Genomic DNA, 22,400 nt, shown 5'->3' with positions numbered 1-22,400 from the left:
AAATCACCTAAACTAGCAACAAAAAACAGTGACCAGACCTAGTACTAGAAATTAGAACACATCATAAACCTGAATTACAGTCGGTTAAACCTTGCTCTGGTACCATCCACCGATGGCATAGAGAGAGATTGCTTGAACGCAAGGACCTTTCCTCAGGAGTAGCGAATGAGAGACCTCCAAAAGCAGACACCTTCTCTGGCAGCAGCTAGTGAGCAGCTGATAGGCAGCGCTGAATACTCACTCGCCTTCCACACCCACCTCGATTTCAGTCACCTTCAGTGCTTTAATTGGCAAGATATGGAGTTGATCATGGACTCACGCCCCTCCTCCTGGCTTCCTGGCCTCCATGCCACGTGCTTTGGTCGCAGCCTCATGGAACACTGTCAGAGACATCCGAGCGCCAGATTGCACGATTGACCTGAATGTAAATTGCAGGCTCTAACAGTAGCAGAACCATAATGAAATAAAAAAAATGTAAAAGAAGTGAAAAGAATTATAAATGTAATGGTTGAGGTTAGTTAGTGCAGTATTCCAATAAAGACTTCTGCGATTCACCTACAACCTGTTATTCCAAATAACCTGTAGAATAAGACAGTGTAATATATCTTAAAATAAAAATTATGGAAGGTTGGAAATGCTACAAGGCCAAGCAGGATCTAGGTGAAAGCTGGTATTATATCATTAGAGTTACTTCATGACTAGAAGGTGAATAGTTTTAAAAACAATAAAGATAAACAAAAATAGAAAAGGAAATGACTAGTAGTAATATTGTCCAGGCAAAACAGTCCAGGATCCTGTTGGTTTGGCTGTTGCCTCTTGATCCAATATAGCATCAAATTTCAGCTATCAAGACTGGTCTGCCATACAGCTAAACCATACATTGTCTGCAGCAATTTCATCAATCTTCCTTGATACAATACTTTTGAATCCTCAAATACTATAAATGATGATTACCAATCTTTTCACCTTTCCATAACCCAAACTCAAGTACTCTAAATTATCCATTTGCATGTGGTATGTTTATGCGTAGAGCTGCTTGTTCATTTCATTCTTCGCCTCTTTTCAAAGAATCAAAGTATATTTATTATCAAAGTTTGTATGCAGTATATGAAGCAAAGATTTGTCTTCCTGCAAACCGCCACAAAACAAAGAAACACCATGGGACCTTTTCATTTAAAAAAAAAAATCAAACCCCAAACGAGCAAAACAAATCATACAAGCGGCAAAAAATGAGGGAATAACAGAATATTAAACATCAAACCACAGAGTCTTGAAACAATTAATTTAATTTTGTGCTGTGTTGTTCATTAAATGAAGACCATATAGCCAGTCCCCCCCGATCAAAATCGCAGAAGAATATCAATAAATGCGTATAACATGAACTGCAGAGTCCTCTAAACAAGTCCAATCCACAAACTGTGCTGACCAAAACTTGCCCAAGACCAAAGACTCTGACAGCAGGGAGGGGGAGACCAGTCAAACGCAGGGAGATGGCACTGAACGCCTATTTGGCTTCTGCTCTGCAGTGATTTCAATTTTACTTGATTCTTCAATTGGTGAGATCAGCGAGAACTGGAGCTGATAGTGGGCTCACGTCCCGTGTCCCGGCTTCTCAGCCTCCAAGCCACATGCTTCACTCCAAACCTTGCCAAGCTCCCTCAGAGACAGCAAAGCGCCAGATCACTCAATTGACACAGAAACACATCACCAAAATGTAAATCACAGGTTCCAATCCCATGTAGTTCAGTAGAATCATATTTGAAACCCAATTTCCCTCGGGATCGATAAAGTATATATATCTGTCTGTCTGTCTGAAAGAAGTATAAGTAGTAGTTTTGTGTACTGTCTGAAGGACGTCATCATTGGTCACGTTGCTCACTGGCATCATCTTGTCAGAGCTCATTAACATTGCCTAGAACATTGAATAGCTTTTCAGTGTTCTGGGCCAAGAAAGGCAAGGAGTGAGCAGAAATGAACAAGCAGCTCTATAAATAATACACAAGTATATATGTCTAAAAATATATAAATAACAATGAAAAACTTCAAAATGCTTCACAGAATAAATGCTGAAGAAGTGGAATGATTCTTATTTGGGTATATCAGCACTTTGCTTTAACAGCTAGTTTTTGTTGTGATCTTTTCTGTATGGTTCTTATCATTTCATGACCAACAGTTTTTATTCTGCATATGGCACAATTTCTATAAATGGCTTGATTTTTACTTTCTCTGTAAAATATCCATTTAGAAATTCAGTTGCATCTGCACCTGTGCATCAAACCAGCTGTAAGATGCAGGAAATATCTAGTGAACTGCAGCAAGTTGTCATGTACGACAAGAGTGCTCTCTTTTCTGGAGATAAAGAAATGTGCTTTGAAGAAATACGAGCTCAGAAGCACATCGCACAAAGCCAACAGACAGAACAAGAGGAATGGAGTATGTTGTTTATTCTTTAAGTATAACTTGCAGCTAATTCATTGAATAAACTAGGACTCATTATCTGCTTTAGAAAGATCTCCTGTTTTCTTCATCTCCCTGTTGATATGACTTTTGGGCTATCGAGGCTCCTTTCACATTAGGGGAGGAAGGGGGTTGTATTTGAAAACATAAATTCTATGAGTGAATTTAATTCTGCATCTCAGATTTTTGGATAATGATTTGCTAACTTTTAAAGGAGAATATCCATTGTCCAAAAAAAACTAGTGTATGGGAAGTATCTGAGGTCCAAATTAAATGGACCACTAAAGTCTAGATAGTAAAAATAAAAGTTCAGAGCGTATCTTCTAAATAACTTTAGCACTGTCAGATTAGATAGAAGGTAAAGTACAGCAACATGATATAGTTGTCCACATTAAAGATGTCTTCAAAGTTCAATGAATCTTTGAGTCCTGTTGAGGTTATAAGTTTCCTTGTATTGTGGTAAATATCTAATAACAATTTTAAAATAAAATGCATACAATGCTATAAATTGATTAGATACTTGTAATAATATTTTGATACTGTTGGATTTTTTAATATAGTATTAAACCTCTCTTATCCTAGAGCTTTCTTATCTCTAAAGATAGCTTAATCCAAATGAAAATTGTTTCAATAGATAAAGATAGGCTATGTCGCCCCAGAGCCTGTGCCAATATTCAAATAAATCATGACAGATCTTGTCTGTCAAAATTCCAAATATCTCAATTTTGGAAGCTGTATCAAAAGGCCCAGGAGGTAATTTCTCAATTTTTTTAATTGAAGAGGAGATGTTCAATAACACCAAGTCTGATGAGATAAGGTCACTGGAGCAGAAACTTGAACAGTTGAAAATGCAGCTGAAGTTAACTCAGGAGCGGGAGCAGGAAATACTGCAGGTGAGTGTGTTTGTATTGTGGGCAAAGGTGGTTGAATGTGGCTCCTAGCCAAGACGTAGAAGCTTTAATTTATTGTATGTAATATATATCTTTTAAAGTGTCAAAATAAGGTCATGATCATAAAGTGGAATCAGACAGCTAAATAGACAAGACATGGAAGGATACTATGTCCTAATGAAGGCAAATAGTATTAGTGTGCATGGCTAATTAAGGTCAACATTGATATTATGGGCTGAAGGGCCCCTTTTTTTTTACTGCTGAACAACTCTGACTTGTATATTTATCCACTTGCACTTGAAGGTTGTGGTAGGACATGGAACAGTACAGTACAGTACAGGCCCTTTGGCCTACAGTGTTATGCCAATCTTTTAACCTACTCCAAGGTGATTGTAATGCTCCCCCCCCCCCCCCCCCCCCCGCAAAACTCTCCAATTTTCTTTCATCCATGTCCCTAAGAGTCTCTTGAATTTCCCTAAACTATATTCCTCTACCACAACACCTGGCATTGTATTCCACACACCCACCACTTTAAGTTTATATACAAAAAACAGCTTGCCTCTGACATCCTTCTATACTTTCCTTCAATCACCTCAAAAGTATGTCCTCTCGTATTAGCCATTGCCATCATGGGAGGGTGGGGGAAAGCTGTCTGTTCACCCCATCTATGCCTATTTTCATCTTGTACACTTCTATCAAGTCACCTTTCATCTTCTGCTCCAAAGAGAAAATCCCTAGCTCGCTCAACTTGTCCACATGTGACATGGTGTCTAATCCAGGCAGCACCCTGGTAAATCTTCTCTACATCCTCTCTAAAACTTCCATTTCCTTTCTATAATGAGGTGACCAGAAATGAGCACAATACTCCAAGTATGGTCTTACCTGAGTTTTATAGAGTTGCAAGATTACTTCATGTCTCTTGAACTCAGTCCTCTGACTAAAGAAGGTCAACACAGCACACAACTTCTTAACCACCCGATCAACGTGTGTGCCAATTTTGAAGGACCCAGGGATGTGAATACTAGGATCCGTCTGTTCCTCCACACTGCTAAGAATCCTGTCATTAACTCTGTAATTTGCCTTCAAGTTCGACCTTTCAAAGTGTAACACTTCACACTTTTCTGAACTAAACTCCATCTGTCACTTCCCAGCTGAACTCTGTATCCTGTCAATGTTCTGTTGTAACCTACAACAACTTTCTACACTATCCACAACACCGACTGTTATGAAATCTGCAAGTTTACTAACCCACCTTCCACTTCCTCTTTCAAATTAAAAATGACACATTCCTGCACTGTATCTTTAAGTAGTTCATGCCAGATTCCAACAACATATTACATTTTAGAAAAAAAGTTTTTCCTTCCATCACTCTTAATTTTATGCATTGACCTTTACTCCATCCTTCCATGGAAAGGACCAGCTTTTGACTATGCATTCTGTTTAGATCCTTCTTTATTCTGTATACTTCAATAAAATCTTCCTTAAGTTTTATCTTTAAAGAAAACAATCCTAGCCCAGAAAATGTAGTCCCATGAGCCAGGAAGTAGTGTTATAACGTTTTCAATGCCTTTCGCTAAAAGCCTCTCGGTCATCCTGTAATATCGCAACCAGGATTGAACACAATACTCTGGTTGGGGATATTGTCGGATAAATGTGGGAGGATATTGCCCAAACACTAAAATTGTATACAGAATTGTTTTGTATACAATCAGATATGCAATCAGATCAATGTGGATTGATAAGTCTAATGGCCTGGTGAAAGCTGTCCCGAAACCTGTTGGTCCTGGCCTTAATGCTGCGGTACTGTTTGCCAGCTAAGCTAAAGCAGTTTGTGGTTGGGGTGGCTAGAGTCCCTGATCATCCTCCCAGCCCTTTTTAAGCACCTGTTGCTGTAAATGCTCTGAATAGAGTGAAGATGCGCTGGGCTAGCCGCACCACTCTCTGCAGTACCCTGTGATTGAGGGTAGTACCGTTCTTGTACCAGCCGATGACATAGCTGGTCAGGATACTCTCGATGGTGCTTCTGTAGAACATCCTGAAGATCTCAGGACTCTTGCCAAACTTCTTCAGCTGTCTAAGATGAAAGAGGCGCTATTGTGCTTTTTTCACCATGCAGCTGGTATGTATAGTTCAAGTGAACTACTCAACCTCTCAAATACAGTCCCATTGATGTCAATAGGGGCTAGTCTGTTTCTGTTCCTCCTGTAATCCACGATCAACTCCTTCAATTTTTGACAATTAGGGAGAGGTTGTTTTTATGGCACCGTTGTGTCAGGGCATTGACTTCTCTGTAGGCTGTCTCGTCATTGTTGAAAATAAGGCCTATCAAGGTTGTGTCATCTGCTGAGCTGTGGGTGTAAAGGGAGTAGAGGAGGGGGGCCCTGTTTCTACTGTACTAGTGTAGACTCATGCATGGTTACTGCAGTAATGTCTGGGGTATTGATAGATGATCATCTCATGTTGTAAAGGTCAAAAGCTACTCAGCAGGTAAACTCGGTAAGCAGAGCAAGAAATAGGATGGACATCTTAGGGCAGTAACTTTCAACAAAGAACACCTGATTGTTGGCCATTGATATGAAATGTTTATTACTCAGCATTTGCTTCTTGATCTGCTTTCAACTATTCACTTTAATTTCAGAGGAAGGATAATGTTTTGTATTATTTTTACTATCCCAATAATCTTCTAAATGTTTTAAAACTTTCAGTAAAGTTGCACTTCCTACCAACTTTTTTTTTCCTCAATGTGTACAATGTCTATGCAGATCTCATCTCAAAGTGCCTTGGAGTTGGTAACTGCACCTTCACCATTACCCACTAAGCCTGATACACAGTCTATAGCCACCGCTTTACCAATGGAAATGGACAGTAGGGGAGAAACGAAGAGAAATTTATCTTCGAGCACCTGTGCTGGAACAGTTGTGACTGCAAGTTTTACAGATGCCACGCTGCAATCGTCCCAACATAGTACTTCACTGTCGGTGGCAAAGAGAGATATTAAGCAAAGATCTTCTGAAATTCAACCTTGTTTTCAAATTTTCGGAGAACCAGAGAATGGCCTTAATAATTTCAGGGCGCAGTTAGAACAGCCATCCAGATCTGTGGTTACAAGTGCAAATAATAGTAGCAGTGGGCAACAGTAAGTATTTTTAAAAAATTGTTTTGAATTTTATTAATGCCAGACAGCTTTTACCAAAAGCATATATAGCAACAATCACATTGTGTTTTAGTTCTAGTTTTCTAAAAAGGAACTAAATAGTGTTTTCAGTTTAATTTTTATTTTGATGCATGTTGGTAATTTAGTTGATGCATTTTAGTTATGTTCATAATTGTAAGTTTTAAGTAAAGCCCTTGCACTGTAATGTTTAATTAAAATAAAATATTCTGTTATTGGTACACTGACATTATTTAAAAATGTCTAAGATATCAGACTGATGTAAAAAAAAAAATACACTGAACCAGGCCCAAATTTTGTGTTTAAAAAAAAAAATACTATCCTGTAACAATTAGTTCAAACAGAAAATGGTTTAAATACAATTTGATGACTACAACAGACTGAGAACTTTTTAATTTTCCTTAGGCTTATGAATGAAAGTGCTAACAGTTCTAGAATGACTTCTTTCACAAGACCAAAAGAAGGTAAATTTAAATAATGCTTTTTGCAGATATCTAAAATAATATTACATGTTATTGAAGAACTTTTTTTTAACATTTGTGGTGCTCATATCACACCACTGAAATAGCACTCACTGAGTATTGTTAAAATATGCCAAAAGTAGAATTGTAGCGGTGTGCTACACACAGTGCTGAAATAATGACATGCAGTCGGTGAGTTGCAGTTGCAAAAAAAATTTATTCAAACGTTGCGGCCTCGCTTTAAAGTCTTTCTGTTCCCGCCCTCCCCGGGTGGGAATGCCATAGGGGGCGCATATTCACGGTCCCGTCCCGCGCGCGGGCTTTTCTCCTTGCTGGTGAAGAAAGTCTGGCGCCCTTTTTGGGGCTGGCCTCAATGTTGGTGTGCGCCACTTTGTGAGCCGGTTTGAGTGCGCTGGGAAGTGGGTCGCCACAGAATTATAAAATTCTAATCTTAAGCCAAAATAAACACAATTGGAAATACAAATGTATGCTAATTTATTAATTAAATAGTTACTACAACTTGTAAAGAAAGAAAGCCTAGTTTATTTTTATGTGCGTAATTCATGGACCATTAATTGCACTAGTCCTCAATTCCTCTCCCAGTTCTCCCATCATGTCCTCTCCCAGTTACCTCTCGCTAAAATGACCTGATAGTTGTAAGATGCTGGCAAGTCCGATTTTCACGTAGATTTCTCTTTGTTACTACTTCCCCTTCACCACATTATCTTTTTCTTAAACTTGTTTGTTATTTATTCCAAGATCTGATGAAAAGTCATTGACCAGCAGCATTAACTATTTCTTTCTCCAAAAATGCTTTTGTGTAAATGTCAAGAACTTAAAGGTTTTAGTCTTGCAAGCCTTCAGATATGCTCTAGCCTTGTTCTCAGTCTTCCCTCGCTGATTGAACAGCATTTGGGATGACTTGCTAATGCACAATTAAGATCATGGCTGCTGACTAGTGGTGCCAATTTGCTGCAGGTTTCAAATGGTTACTGCAGCATTCATAGCAAGTGACTCTTGCTTGTAAAAAGACTACGTTCTGTTTTGGTTAGACTGTGTTCTGTTTTTGTTCCTTACTACAGTTATTCCATGAGCAGGCTCTTGTCTAGTTGTAACTTTGTATTCATTTTCTATCTTAACACCTTGGTTTTTTTGAGCATTTTATTAGAATGTCTGGGGACTGCTAAACTTGATTTTTTTTGGTACTTTTTTTAAGTACTTATCTCGTAAGAATCACAAGTGAGGAAATGGAGGATTACAAATATTTAATTATTCATTTTAAAATTCATCTGCTGACAGGAAATCTATCGGGATTAACCATGAATAGATCTCACACTCCAAATTCCTCTTTTGGCATAATTCAAGCTACTCCATCCAGAGTCCTCCCATCACCTACTGTTTGTACTAAAGAGGCTTTGGGTAAGATGTTCCTTTCATTTTATGTCGGTATAGTTAGCCCATGAAAGTCTCACTTATGCAAGTAGTAAAGTGTCCTCTCAGAACTGCTTCCCCACTTGATAAATTCTAAATTCCAACTGGTTAAATTATAAATCACAACCAATTTTAAATGTTTGCAAATTGAGGGTAAAAATTGGTCGTGGATGTTAATGCTAAAGGAGATGTATTACATATCCAATTATGTATATGTATTTTCTGCTGATGTCCATGAAACTACAGTTTTTTCAGACACTAATCAGCAGCAATTACCTACTACTTGTTTTGCACTGTCACACGATAGCCATTCTTATTCTCATGCATTTTAACAAACTTCTCAGGATAGGGTGCATTTTGACTGCTATGAGTACTTGACCAACACACACAAAATGCTGGAGAAACCCAGCAGGTCAGACAGCATCTATGGAAATGAATAAACAATCAACGTTTTGAGGAATATGGCACTTCCCCCCCACCCCCCCCCCCCACCCCTTCCATTCCAGTCCTAATGAATGAGCTAGGCATGAAATGTCGACTGTTTATTCATTTCCATAGATGCTGCCTGACTTGCAGAGATCCTCCAGTATTTTGTCTGTGTGCTCTGGATTTCCAACATCTACAAAATCCCTTGTGTTTATTGTTACTTGAGTCTGGTTTTACTTTTACTAATAGATTACTACTTAAATCTGATAAATAAAAATCCAGGGTTGAGAAACAAGCTGATCTATGCAAATCAGAAGTTTGAGATCTCAGAACAACCTAGTGGTTTGAGATCTGAAAGAAATAATAGGACTATCTCAAGAACAATGTTAAATCGTTGTATTTTAGTTTTTGTACAAGTTTTTAGCTTGTTCAGTTTAGGAGGAAGACTTTTTTTTGTAGTTCTCTGTTCATTGTTAAACAAATTGACACTAGGGTTGAGATTTGCCTTGAAACTGCCTCATATTTGAAGATTTGAGATGAAAACTTTGATTGAGATAATTATAAGACATAATAGCTAAAAGGTAGGAAGTCTTACTTTCATGAATACATTAATGAATGCTTAGACTAAGGAGGTCACTGGAAAAGATTGGGGAAATGTTAATGTGAAAGTAATCTGCAGGGTTAGAGGTCCAAAATAATTATATATTTCTAAAATAAATTGTTGTAAGCATTCCATAAAACATAGAACAGTACAGCATAGGAGCAGGCTCATCGGCCAGCCATGTGGTTTATGTCCATTTATTTCCTGCCTGTTAATGTGCATAAATAGTTGTTTCTTAGTCATTGCCATAGGATATGCTTCTATACTCTGCTGGCTGTGACAGCCCAACACACTATCCGCAAATCCACCAAATTTTGTGTTGTCTACAGACTTGCCAGTCAAACCACTTACATTTTCATCCAAATCATTTTTGTATAGAAGTCACCTCTATGATGAGCCAATTTTATTTACTAACTCACTATGGATCCCATGTGACTTAATCTTTCTGGGTCAATTTATCATGAGGGACCTTGTCAAATGCTTTAAAGGACAACATCCACTGCCCTATCTTCATCAATCTCCTTTAAATTACTAGTGTAGCAGGGGAATGGGAACCAAGTTACAACTAGAGGTAATGGGTTAAGAGTGAAAGGTGAAATATTTAAGGGGAACATGAGGGAAAACGTCTTCACTCAAAGGCGTGAGTGTGGAATCAGCTGTCAGTCAAGTGGTGCATGTAAGTTGGATAGTAGCACTATGGAGGGCTTTAGTCTGGGTGGAGGTTGATGGGAGTAGGCAGTCTAAATGGTTTGGCATATACTAGATGGGCTGAAGGGCCTATTTCTGTGCTGTATTTTTTATGACTCTAGACTAATATAGTCTATGCTTTAGGCATACCCAGGAGTAAAAGTTTTCTTTTGCTGCAGATGTTATAATGGACATGTTTCAGGCACCAGTGATTCCTGAATTGTCGCAAGTGAATGAAAATATTAGTGCTTTTGTAGAGGATCAAATGGAAGTACAAGATGGTGATTTTGGAACATATTGCAAAAAGGACAGTAAGTTTGCATGAATTTATCATTCTAATATTTCATGTTCATAGTCTATATGAATTTTCTGGCTTGTTATCTTAGATGGACTGCAGTTTAGAATTAATTGTGATTTTGAAATAATTTAATTTCCTTTCTTTGTTCATTTCTAACTATTATTATTTTCCCAATTTGTGAAGTGCTGCGAATGAGTTTTTGGAATGCAAGTTTATACTATTAAAATGAGTACCATGCCGCTTTGGGTTCTAGTTTAGTGCTGATAATGAACTCCGGCAAAATTTGTTTCTAATCTTCTGTATTTTCTTTGCTTTCTTGACATCAAAGATTCATAGGACTTTTGGAAAAGCAAAATAATTATCCTGGTATCATAAGCAACATTTCTCTCTTAACCAAAACTAACATTATATGGTATAGGCATGAGTCTAGAAGAGGCAAAGTAACATTATGTAGGTGGCTAAGAGGAGCTCCAATAATTCAGAAAAACTTCAATGCCATCCAGAACAAGAGTTTATCTGATTGTTGCCCCACCCACAATCCTAAAGAAAAAGGCCATTTGTTCTCTCTGGAGCATGCCAGGTCCTGGGGCATCACTGTTCACCCTTCCTCATTTTCTCACAACCCTGCAACTTATTTTCTCTCTCTCATATCCATCAATTCCCCTTTAATTTGTTTGTCATATACCTACACACAATTAAAAGAGTAATTTATAGTAGCCAATTAACTGATAGTGTATCTTTGGAATGCAAGAATTTCCGCACGGACTGCATGGACCAAAGGGCCTGTTTCAGTGCTGTACTTGTCTGTGACTCAAAAGAAAATTTGAGCAACTAGCAGAAACCCATAAAGCTTACAGGGAAAGAATGCAAACTTCACTCAGATGAAGTAAGGATTGAACCCAAATTCTCAGAGCTGTGAGTCAGCAGTGCTAATTCCATTCTTGGTTGCCATTTGAAGAACGTTACCATCAAAAGTCAGGCGGTAAGCTGGCTGATGAAAATGATATCACCTGTTTTCCCACTAAGTTGTACCCTTTCCTAACTTTACCACATGGGCCTGTTTGTTTCTGGGTCCAAGTATACGACCTCCCTACCTAACTAATACTAGCTGTCTTTATTGTGCTTACTGACTGATCCAAAATGATGTCTCACTGTGAGCATTTGCAGTTAGGTGAAATAAATGAAGTGGTAATTGTTGTTCATTTTCTATGCAAGCTGCTATTGCTAGCAAAATGAGTATTTAACTTTTAATATACTGTTCGTACTGTAACATTGACATTTTGGTCGTTGCTTTTACTAGGGAAAGGGTGCTTAGGTAAAATGAAAGGTCGGAAGGTAGATTTGTCACTTGGACACCCCAGGGTTCTAAAAGAGGTGGCTGAAGAGATTGTGCAGGCATTAGTAATGATCTTTCATTAGTAACTAATTAATAGATTCTGGAGAACTGGAAAATTACAAATGCCACTTCACTCTTCAAGAAGAGAGAGAGGCAGAAGAAAAGAAATTATAGGCCATTTAGCTTGACCTCAGTGGTTGGGAAGATGTTGGGAGTCGATTGTTAAGGATGTGATTTTGGGATACTTGGAGACATATGATAAAGTAGGCCATAGTCAGCATGGTTTCCTTGAGGGAAAATCTTGCCTGACAAATCTGTTGGAATCTTTGAAGAAATACCAAGCAGGATAGACAAATGAACATCAGTTGATGTAGTGTACTTGGATTTCAGAAGGCCTTTTTTGACAAGGTGCTGCATAAGAGGCTGCGAAACAAGAGCCCAGTGTTTTACAGGAAAGATACTAGCATGGATGGAGCATTGGCTGGTTGGTATGAGGCAGAGTAAGGGGGAAAAAGGGAGCCTTTTCTGGTTGGCTGCTGGTGACTAGTGGTGTCCCATAGGGGTCTGTGTTGGAACTATTTTTACGTTATATGCCAATGATGTGTGTGATGAAATTGATGGCTTTGTGGATGTGGATAGATGGGGGGACAGGTAGTGTTGAGGAAGCAGAGTCTGCAGAAGGACTTAAGCTGATTAGGAGAATTTGCAAAGAAGTGGCAGATGGAATACAGTGTCGAGAAGTGTACAGTGATGCACTTTGGTAGAAGAAATAAGTGTGGATTATTTTCCAAATGGAGAAAATTCAAAAATCTGAGGTGTATAGGGGCTTGTGAGTCCTCGTGTAGGATTCTTTATAAGTTAATTTGCATGTTGAGTCTGTGGTGAGGAAGGCAAATGCGATGTTGGCATTCATTTCAAGAGGATTAGAATATGAAAGCAAGGATGTAATGCTGAGGCTGTATAAGGCACTGATGAAGCCTCATTTGGAGTAGTGTGCAGATTTGGGGCCCTTATTTAAGAAAGGATGTGCTGACATTGCAGATGGTTCAAAGGAGGTTCAGGAGAGTGATTCCGGGAACAAAAAGATTTATCATATGAGAGTGACTGAAGGGCTTGGACCTGTACTCACTGGAATTTAAAAGAATGAGGGAGAATCTCACTGAAACCTATCATATGTTGAAAGCCCTAGACAGAATGGATGTGAAGAATATATTTTCTGTGGTGTTAAGAGTCCAGGACCAGAGTGCACAGCCTCAGAATAAGGGTACGTCAATTTAGAACAGAGATGAGGGAGGAAATTCTTTAGCCAGAGGGTGGTGAATCTGTGGACTTCATTGCCACTGGTGACCGTGGAGGCCAGGTCACTGGATGCATTGAAAGCAGGAGTTGATAGGTTCTAGTTGGGGTGTGAAAAGTTGTAGGAGAATGCATAAGAATGGGGTTGAGAGGGAAATCGATCAGCCATGAAATGGTGGAGCACACTGGGCTGATTGGCCTAATTTTGCTCCTGTGTCTGTGTGTGTAATCAGAGGCAATTGGGGTAGGGTTGATATCTAGTGAGAACCCTCTTTGATCATAAATTATGAGAAAGCTCCAAGCAAGAGTGTCACTAATCCATCAATAGCATTGGATAAAATAATACTCTGATAAAACATTTCAATGTTTATCTTTTAATATGGATTTTCTCATTACTGTATCTTTATCCTTGTATCCAAAAATCATGAGTGCAGGGCTTGACAGCATTTTGTGTTGTTTTTGTACAGTAATATCATTTCATTTTTTCCCCAAGATATCCATCAATCCTTGGAAATTGTGGGTATGAACATTGCTCCACCTTCCACTGTCCCATTTTCAATCTTTGAAGATGATGGTGCTGTAAATAGGTATTGGGAACTACTTCTGGCAATTTTTTATTAAAAATGTGTTCCTGGTTGACTCATTTTGTTTAAATTAACTTTGCTATATTGCAGCATAAACAATACTCAAACCAGCAAACCTATAGTGTCAAGACCACTGGGAGAACTATCTGACAGACAAATCACAAAGGTAAAGCTTCTGTATTTTTCTACGCAACTAATGTTAAATGTTAGTTTAAGTGACACTTTCCCTCGAAAGTAAGTGGAATATCATATTATGTAGTTTAGCTCTACAATAGTCCTTAGCCTTTAGCCTTGCGCCCTTAACTCCTGGTGGAGTCGTGGGGGCACCCTCATGACCAGCTTTGCACCAGTCTGTTCCATCTGTCGCAGTTGTGTGCCAGAGCCTGGGTCACCGCAAATGATTTCCCTGTCCATTCTTTAATGTTGTCTGTCCATCTTTTCCGCTGTCTGCCTCTCCTTTTCCCCTCCATAGTTCCTTGTAGAATGGTCATTGCAAGGCCATTGGATCTTGTTACGTGGCCGTACCATCTCATCTTTCTTTTCTTTACCGTTGTGAGAAGGTCTTCATGGGGGCCAGTGTGGTGCTGGATGGTCTTGCAGACCTGCTCGTTTGTGATGTGGTCCAAGTATGAGATGCCCAAGGTGTTGTGACAGCATTTCATTTCCAATGCCTGTTCCTTCCTCTCTAGCTCTACTGTGAGGGTTCGCGTCTCGCATGTGTACAGGAAGATGGATTATACCAATGCACGCAGGAGTCTGATCTTGTACTTCATGGTGATGTTGCTGTCCCTCCATATTGTCTTGAGTTTGGATAGTGCAGTCATTGTCTGTGCAGTTCTTGCCAGGACTTCTGGTCTTGATTCTTCATCACTGATGATTGCCCCCAGGTATTTGATCTACTGCACTGTCTCAAGTTTGACCATGGACTGAGGTGTCCGTTGTGATGGCACCATTGGCATTTGCCATGAGCTTGGTTTTCTCGGCACTTATTTCCATTCCAAACTTTGTGGAGGCTCTGTCAAGATGGCTGACCAGGCTGGCCAGTTCGTCCTCTTTTCCTGCAAGTCCATCAATGTCATCAGCAAATCTTAAGGTTTGTGATGTTCCTCCCTCCGATGCCTACTGTGCCCACGTGATCTTCAAGGGCATCACTCATAATCCGTTCCAGGAAGACGTTGAAGAGAGTGGGGGAGAGGAGGCAGCCCTGACGGACTCTTACAGAGGTATGGAACCACTCCCCGATGGTGTCCTGAGCAAGTTCTGTACTAGTTGCTATGGCGTAAAGCTGATAGATTGTATGAATCAGCTTCTGCCCCATGTTGAATTTCTTCATGGTGACCCATAAGGCATCATGCCAGACTCTGTCAAACACCTTCTTGAAGTCTATGAAGATATGGTAGAACTCTCTCTGGTGCTGAAGGTGTATCTCACAGATGGTGTGGAAGTTGAAAATCTGCTCAGGGGTGCTTTTGCCCTTACAGAAGCCTGCTTGTTCCTCGGCAATGAAGTCTTCTGCCTCAGTCTGTTCAAGATGATTCTGAGCATTACCTTGCTTACATGGCTGATCAAACTGATGGTACGGTAATTTTGGCAAAGTTCGAGATTTCCTTTCTTGGGAAGCACAATTCAGCGACTGAATCCAAGGTGTCGGCCATTCACTTATCTGCCAGATCTTATTGCAGATGATGGTAAGCATGTCTATTGTGGCCTCTCCTCCATGCTTCAGTTTAGCAGGGATGTTGTCAACTCCCGCTGACTTCCCACACTTCAGTGATCGTATTGCGGCTTCAACTTCTTCATGCCTGATTGGATAGTCACCCTCGGAAGCTTGGATGCCCTTTGCTCTGGTAGCTGTACAGTTCTGAACAGTACTCTGTCCACCTTTCCATTATCTCCTTTTCTTCTGTGAGACTTTTGCCATTTTTGACTTGGATGGTGTTCACTTTGGCTTGTTTTCTTTGGTAAGATATTTCACCAGTTGGAATGCCTTCTTTGTGTTGTGGTTGGAGAGGCTGCCTTCAATATCTGCACATTGTTCAGCTATCCATCTTTGCTTTGCTTCCTTCAATTCCATCCTGATTTCCTTGTTGATTTTCCCATATTCTGTTCTTTCCTCTGCTGTGTGTTTATCTTTAATTTCTTTCTTGTGTCACCGTCATCACTGTGTTAAAGTTATTTGTGGTGGTCTCCAAGTCTTCATCAAGGAGGAGTATTGGTGCAAACTCCCCCCCCCCCCCAATTGCCTGAAATTCTTCAGAGATGGCGGGGTCTTTCAGTTTTTCAAAGTCAAATCTCAGCTGGCTGTTTTTTGGCTTGTTGATTCCCCTCAAGCGCACTCTGATGTTCATCATGACAAGGGCATGGTCACTGCCCACATCTGCTCCTGGGAATGTTCTGGTTTTTAGTCTGTTCACACTGGACTTGTGCCATCTTTGCACCAGAATGTAGTCAATCTGGTGATGTTGACCATTGGGGACATGGCCAGGCCCATCTTCGGGATGCTTTGTGCTCTGCAAGTGTGTTTGACAGCACCATGTTTTTATAACTGGCAAATTTCAGCAGGCGTAGTCCTCTCTCATTGGAGGTGTCATTGCATGAGGGGCTGATGAGATTCCCCCCCAATCATCTTGTGACTCTCTGCCCACCTCGGCATTCGAGTCACCCTGAATGATCAACATATCTTTTTTTGTCCACCTTGTCGGTGACATCTTGTAGTTTCTTATAGAATTCTTCAATGTGTTCATCGTCATAGTGTGTTGTTGGGGCGTAGGCTTGTGCCACTGTGATGTTGAATGGCTTTACTCGCAGGCGGATGGTCATCGGCCTGCTTGACACTGGTTGGCATCCTAGGACAGCGTTCTTGATGGATTTGTTGACTAGGGACCCTACACCATTTTCATGTCTGTTCTCTTCTCCGCTATAACAGAATACATGTCCTTCCTTGGTATGCACTTCTCCAGCGTTCTTCCATCTGGCTTCACAGAGCCCAAGGAGGTGCCAGTTGTATCTTTCCATCTCATGCGCGAGTTCCTTGAGTTTCCCTGCTTGGTTCAGCGTTCTTGCATTCCATGTGGCAATTGTGATGTTACTGTCTGCCACTGATCTTCTGTATCAAATCACCAGTAGCACATTTATCGCGCCCGCCCTGATGTGAGACGGATAGCGCGGTTGTTGGTAACCCGGGTTGCGACCGATCTGGTGTGAAATTGCTTTTTGGTGTGCTCGTCATGAGGTGTGTTTTAGGCATCTAAAACCTGACGGAGCCCATCCCTCTCCAGGTTTGACCACAGCTGATTTCCTCCAACTAGATGGCTGAAGCTTAAATGTTCCAACAGCAGAAACAAAACTACTACTTCCTGAGCCAAACTGACAGCAGAGTAGTGCAGCTGGTCAGGCTGCTGCCTCACGGTGCCAGAGACCTGACTTTAATACTAACTTCAGGTGTAGTTTGCTAGGCACTTGCACATTCTCACTGTGCTTCTGTGGATGGCCCATTCTCCTCCCACATCCCAAAGATGGTTTATTGTATGGGGGTAGATTCTCAGAGGGGTTGGTGAGAATGATGGGAGAAAAAAAAATTAAAATGGGTGGTTGACACCCAGTATAGACAATAGGTGCAGAAGTAGACCATTCGGCCCTTCGAGCCTGCACCGCCATTCTGAGATCATGGCTGATCATCTACTATCAATACCCGGTTCCGTCCTTGTCCCCATATCCCTTGATTCCCCTATCCATAACATACCTATCTAGCTCCTTCTTGAAAGCATCCAGAGAATTGGCCTCCACTGCCTTCCGAGGCAGTGCATTCCAGACCCCCACAACTCTCTGGGGGAAGAAGTTTTTCCTTAACTCTGTCCTAAATGACCTACCCCTTATTCTCAAACCATGCCCTCTGGTACTGGACTCTCCCAGCATCTGGAACATATTTCCTGCCTCTATCTTGTCCAATCCCTTAATAATCTTATATGTTGCAATCAGCTCCCCTCTCAATCTCCTTAATTCCAGCGTGTACAAGCCCAGTCTCTCTAACCTCTCTGCATAAGACAGTCCAGACATCCCAGGAATTAACCTTGTGAATCTACGCTGCATTTCCTCTACAGCCAGGATGTCCTTCCTTAACCCTGGAGACCAAAACTGTACACAATACTCCAGGTGTGGTCTTACCAGGGCCCTGTACAAATGCAAAAGGATTTCCTTGCTCTTGTACTCAATTCCTTTTGTAATAAAGGCCAACATTCCATTATCCTTCTTCACTGCCTGCTGCATTTGGTCATTCACCTTCAGTGACTGATGAACAAGGACTCCTAGATCTCTTTGTATTTCTCCCTTACCTAACTCTACACCGTTCAGATAATAATCTGCCTTCCTGTTCTTACTCCCAAAGTGGATAACCTCACACTTATTCACATTAAACGTCATCTGCCAAGTATCTGCCCACTCACTCAGCCTATCCAAGTCACCCTGAATTCTCCTAACATCCTCATCACATGTCACACTGCCACCCAGCTTAGTATCATCAGCAAACTTGCTGATGTTATTCTCAATGCCTTCATCTAAATCGTTGATGTAAATCGTAAACAGCTGTGGTCCCAATACCGAGCCCTGTGGCACCCCACTAGTCACCACCTGCCATTCCGAGAAACACCCATTCACCATTACCCTTTGCTTTCTATCTGCCAACCAGTTTTCTATCCATGTCATTATCTTCCTTCCCAATGCCATGAGCTCTGATTTTACCCACCGATCTCCTATGTGGGACCTTATCAAATGCCTTCTGAAAATCTAGGTACACCACATCCACTGGATCTCCCTTGTCTAACTTCCTGGTTACATCCTCGAAAAACTCCAATAGATTAGTCAAGCATGATTTGCCCTTGGTAAATCCAGGCTGGCTCAGCCCAATCCTATCACTGCTATCTAGATATGCTACTATTTCATCTTTAATAATGGACTCTAGCATCTTCCCCACTACTGATGTTAGGCTGACAGGATGATAGTTCTCTGTTTTCTCCCTCCCTCCTTTTTTAAAAAGTGGTATAACATTAGCCATTCTCTAATCCTCAGGAACTGATCCTGAATCTAAGGAACATTGGAAAATGATTACCTATGCATCCGCAATTTCCAGAGCCACCTCCTTTAGTACCCTAGGATGCAGACCATCTGGACCTGGGGATTTGTCAGCCTTCAGTCCCATCAGTCTACTCATCACCGTTTCCTTCCTAATGTCAATCTGTTTCATTTCCTCTGTTACCCTATGTCCTTGGCCCATCCATACATCTGGGAGATTGCTTGTGTCTTCCCTAGTGAAGACAGATCTAAAGTACTTATTAAATTCTTCTGCCATTTCTCTGTTTCCCATAACAATTTCACCCAATTCATTCTTCAAGGGACGATGGGTTAAAGAGCTTGTTTCTCTTAGTGTGGTTTCTCTAACTCATCAGAACTGTAAGAGAGGTGATGAAATTTGTATCTTAAAGTTGCTTAGTACAGACCAAACATTAAATATATCTTGGTCAAGTACCTCCTGAGTAATTCTAGTTGAAAATTTCATAAATAAAATCACTGATTAGGATAATCTTTCTCGGATTTACTGGAGGTATTCCATTTATGCTTGTATCTCTCCTGTGTATTTCGTAAGTATTTTCATTTTTTTTGGTTTAAGCCACTTTATGATGTCACTTATCATTGTGATATAAAATTTTCCCCCACCCCTGACACTGAATGTAAAACATGGTTTTACTAATTCAGTGTTTTTCAGTGTAAGGCACTAATAATGTTTTTTTTAAAAAAAAATGTCCCTGTAAACTGACAATATTGCCACAGTTCACTTGCTAGGAAAGTTGTGTGACATGTATAAATCTTTTTGCTATCTAACTTGCTTTTTCAACTTTTGCTCAGGAAATTAATGAGCAAGCTATTTGGGCTGTGTGTGATAACAAAACCCTGACGATAAATCCAAATGTCACAGAGGGTTTTACCTTTCCGGCACCATTAGCATCAACTCCTTTCTATGGGGTCCCACAGTGTCCAAAGCGAGATTCTGAGGAATGTAGTGAAAGTAACGTTCCCTTTTATGGTGAAGGTCAACAAGGTAAGCAAGATTTGAAGTTTTAGGCTGCGAAAACACTCTTATTTACTCTGTCATAGAAATGCAGTTATGAACTTTAATTATTCTTTTAGAAAACCCGCAAATTAAAGATCATGAGTTCTCGGTTCTTCGTTCATCAGAAGAGGAATGCATTCAGCATGCCAAACTCAGAAAATATAGGTAGGAATTTAAAGTTGCTCAAGTTTATCTGAAATATTGGGATTTAATTTTAAAAGATCGTTAGATTTTTTATTATTATTCTTTGTGGAATTTTCAGAAAAAGTTGTTTTAAGAACATTTTAGAATTGTGATATTTGATATTTACATAAATTGCATAAATAAAACAGTGCATTCAGGAAGATAGTAATCTCCCTAAGTCATTGTTCCTCAATCAAAACAAATTTTATTGGTGATCATTATATATTTTCTTCCCCTTGTCCCTATCCTCAAATTTTGTACAGTTCAGTTCAGGATCTGGGCTTCGAACCCATCAGTCACTTAACAGACCCTGCTTTTGTCCTTGGCATTAATCGGAATTCATCCAGTGAACTGCCAATCTCTGAGGAATTTCAGGTGGTTGAGAAGAGACTAGAGTCGTGCACACTGCTTAGCCCTGAAGAAGAATGTCTCAAACCTGAACAGTCATTTTGTTGTCTAAAGGAAATGCACTGCAGTGATCTACAGTTTGATGAGGAGCCGAACGAAACTCCAAATGAGACTGGTAAATCTGACTGTTCACCTCATGCTTCGTTATAAGTCAGGGAATTGTAAATGTGTATGAGGATCTATGTAATTTAATTGAGTTTTCCACAAGAGTGGTATTAGCATTAAATTCTTTCTTATGTTCTCTTCTTTCTAAATATTCTTAAACAGTGCACTCGTTTAATTTTGTACAAAATGTTCAAGGCATTACAAACAAGAGATTGTGAGTGGTTGAGATTGGCAATAGAGAGTTGAAGTACTGAGGTAAAGAAGTCTGCATTTAGCTAGAAAACTAGACAACCGGGTGACCCTGTTGGGGCACCCTTTGAGAGAAAGGTAGTGCAGTCTGATGTGGTGTGCTTTGGAAATTAAACAAGAGAAACTCAGTTTATTAAAGAAGAAAGACGCGTAGCAAGACAAATATAACTCCTCCTCGTTTAATGAAGGACACTTTTGATGACAACATTTCTGGTTGATCTGCCACCCTTCAAGAATACTCTAGCATTTTCATTTCTTTTTCCCCGGCTTAAAGCCACATACAGCTGACCATGCTGGAATACCAGTTTCTCCAGATAAATCAGCACATTCTCCATGATTTGGCCTTGCGCCTTATGTATAGTCATCGCAAATCATGACTGTTTTGGGAACTGGCTCTGCTGAAGAGGGACATCTTCCCCTTATGATAAATTGAGAGTAGTTCTTGGGATCATGACAATATCATTTATGAAAGCAGCAATGTTTATCTCTGCTACGATGAGATTGTCGTGCAGTTCTTCCACCATCATTCGCGTTCCATTGCAAAGCCTTAGTGGATCCCAAGTTCCTCATTGAAATGATGGGAGATCCCCTCTTGAATTCCAGTTAATGTGGCAATCCAGAGAGTTCGACCGAATCAAGGAATTCTGTTGGAAAATGAGTGGCATAAGCTCCTTCACTTCGGCGTTGAAGGAACAGTACTCTGATACCAGGGAAGCGTCTAATGCATGTGAAGTTTACTTTTTGCATCATTTCATTGAGAGGAACCAAGATAGAATTCCTCGAGAGCAGTTCTGCAGGATTGTTGAATGTCAGGGTAGATGAAATCAATGCATTCTTCCATAGTTTTTGCTGGCAGAATAATTTCTTCAGGTAATTTAATTTCATTGTTTTCATTTTTCATAATCTTGTCTTCTCCAGCATCCAATAAGAACTCAGAATATCGTCCTTCTCCCTCACTCAATCGCATGTTTCTCTTCAACTGAAACTTGACAAATCTTCTCCATAACCATCAGCAGAAATGTTACACCATGCGAGTTGTGCATAACATCCCCCTTCTCTTTCCACACGGCATAATTAGGCTGTCCATATTTTTTTTAACCCTAATGCTGGATAGAAGATACGAAGCAGTAACACCAAAGCTTCCAAGATGCTGATTTTTCTTGATGATGTGGTTGATGCTCTCCTGAATGGACGTGATAGCCCTGTCCTTTTGCTGCGGTTGGTGTCGCTGCTGAGGTTGGCCGTGTGCGTGTTGTGGTGTCGCGTTGCGGTTTCCATGAAAAGTGGAATCAGCTTGGGTTGTGGAAAGCGGGGCCTGGTGATTGACGAGTGAGCAATTTTATACGAATATATAACCATGAACTTTGCATGCATTCTGTAAGTTAGCGCATTTTAAGTTGATTTAGTCAAAAAAAGTGCCACTGTAGTGCACTGTTTGGGCTAATTGGAGGTCACAAACAGAGCATGAGAATTTTAGTAGTATATAGATTCCATGTGATTAGATAAACTACTTACATGTTCCATTTGATGAGACATTTGAAAGACTGCAAGTGGGGCAAAACAGTAGAAGGATTTAAGGTTAAAGAAGCTGTGATTTCCTGCATTGGGTGTTGGAGCCATTCTTGATTACTGGCAAGTTGTTGGTTACTGACAAAGTGATAAGTAAAAATGTGGTAGATTATGAACAGCTATGTTTAGGGCAAAATTGAAGAA

The 22,400-nt window shown here is 40.2% G+C and overlaps 1 protein-coding gene across 1 annotated transcript in view; it reads left to right on the top strand.

Annotated features, from left to right (window-relative positions):
- bub1 (BUB1 mitotic checkpoint serine/threonine kinase) overlaps positions 1-22,400 on the top strand; it is a 49,578-nt gene that overhangs the window by 10,457 nt on the left and 16,721 nt on the right. Inside the window, exons 8-18 of the mRNA XM_073055958.1 lie at positions 2,246-2,433; positions 3,238-3,350; positions 6,110-6,483; positions 6,925-6,983; positions 8,280-8,399; positions 10,305-10,436; positions 13,549-13,642; positions 13,730-13,805; positions 19,538-19,730; positions 19,820-19,907; positions 20,189-20,448. Of these exons, the coding sequence (XP_072912059.1) occupies positions 2,246-2,433; positions 3,238-3,350; positions 6,110-6,483; positions 6,925-6,983; positions 8,280-8,399; positions 10,305-10,436; positions 13,549-13,642; positions 13,730-13,805; positions 19,538-19,730; positions 19,820-19,907; positions 20,189-20,448 (1,697 nt within the window). The remainder of the gene's footprint in view (positions 1-2,245; positions 2,434-3,237; positions 3,351-6,109; positions 6,484-6,924; positions 6,984-8,279; positions 8,400-10,304; positions 10,437-13,548; positions 13,643-13,729; positions 13,806-19,537; positions 19,731-19,819; positions 19,908-20,188; positions 20,449-22,400) is intronic.

This window comes from Hemitrygon akajei, chromosome 9 (genome assembly GCF_048418815.1).
Source record: "Hemitrygon akajei chromosome 9, sHemAka1.3, whole genome shotgun sequence".
NCBI lineage: Eukaryota > Metazoa > Chordata > Chondrichthyes > Myliobatiformes > Dasyatidae > Hemitrygon > Hemitrygon akajei.
Note: the sequence above shows the minus strand (reverse complement) of the source record. Positions and strands in the feature narration are given on the sequence as shown.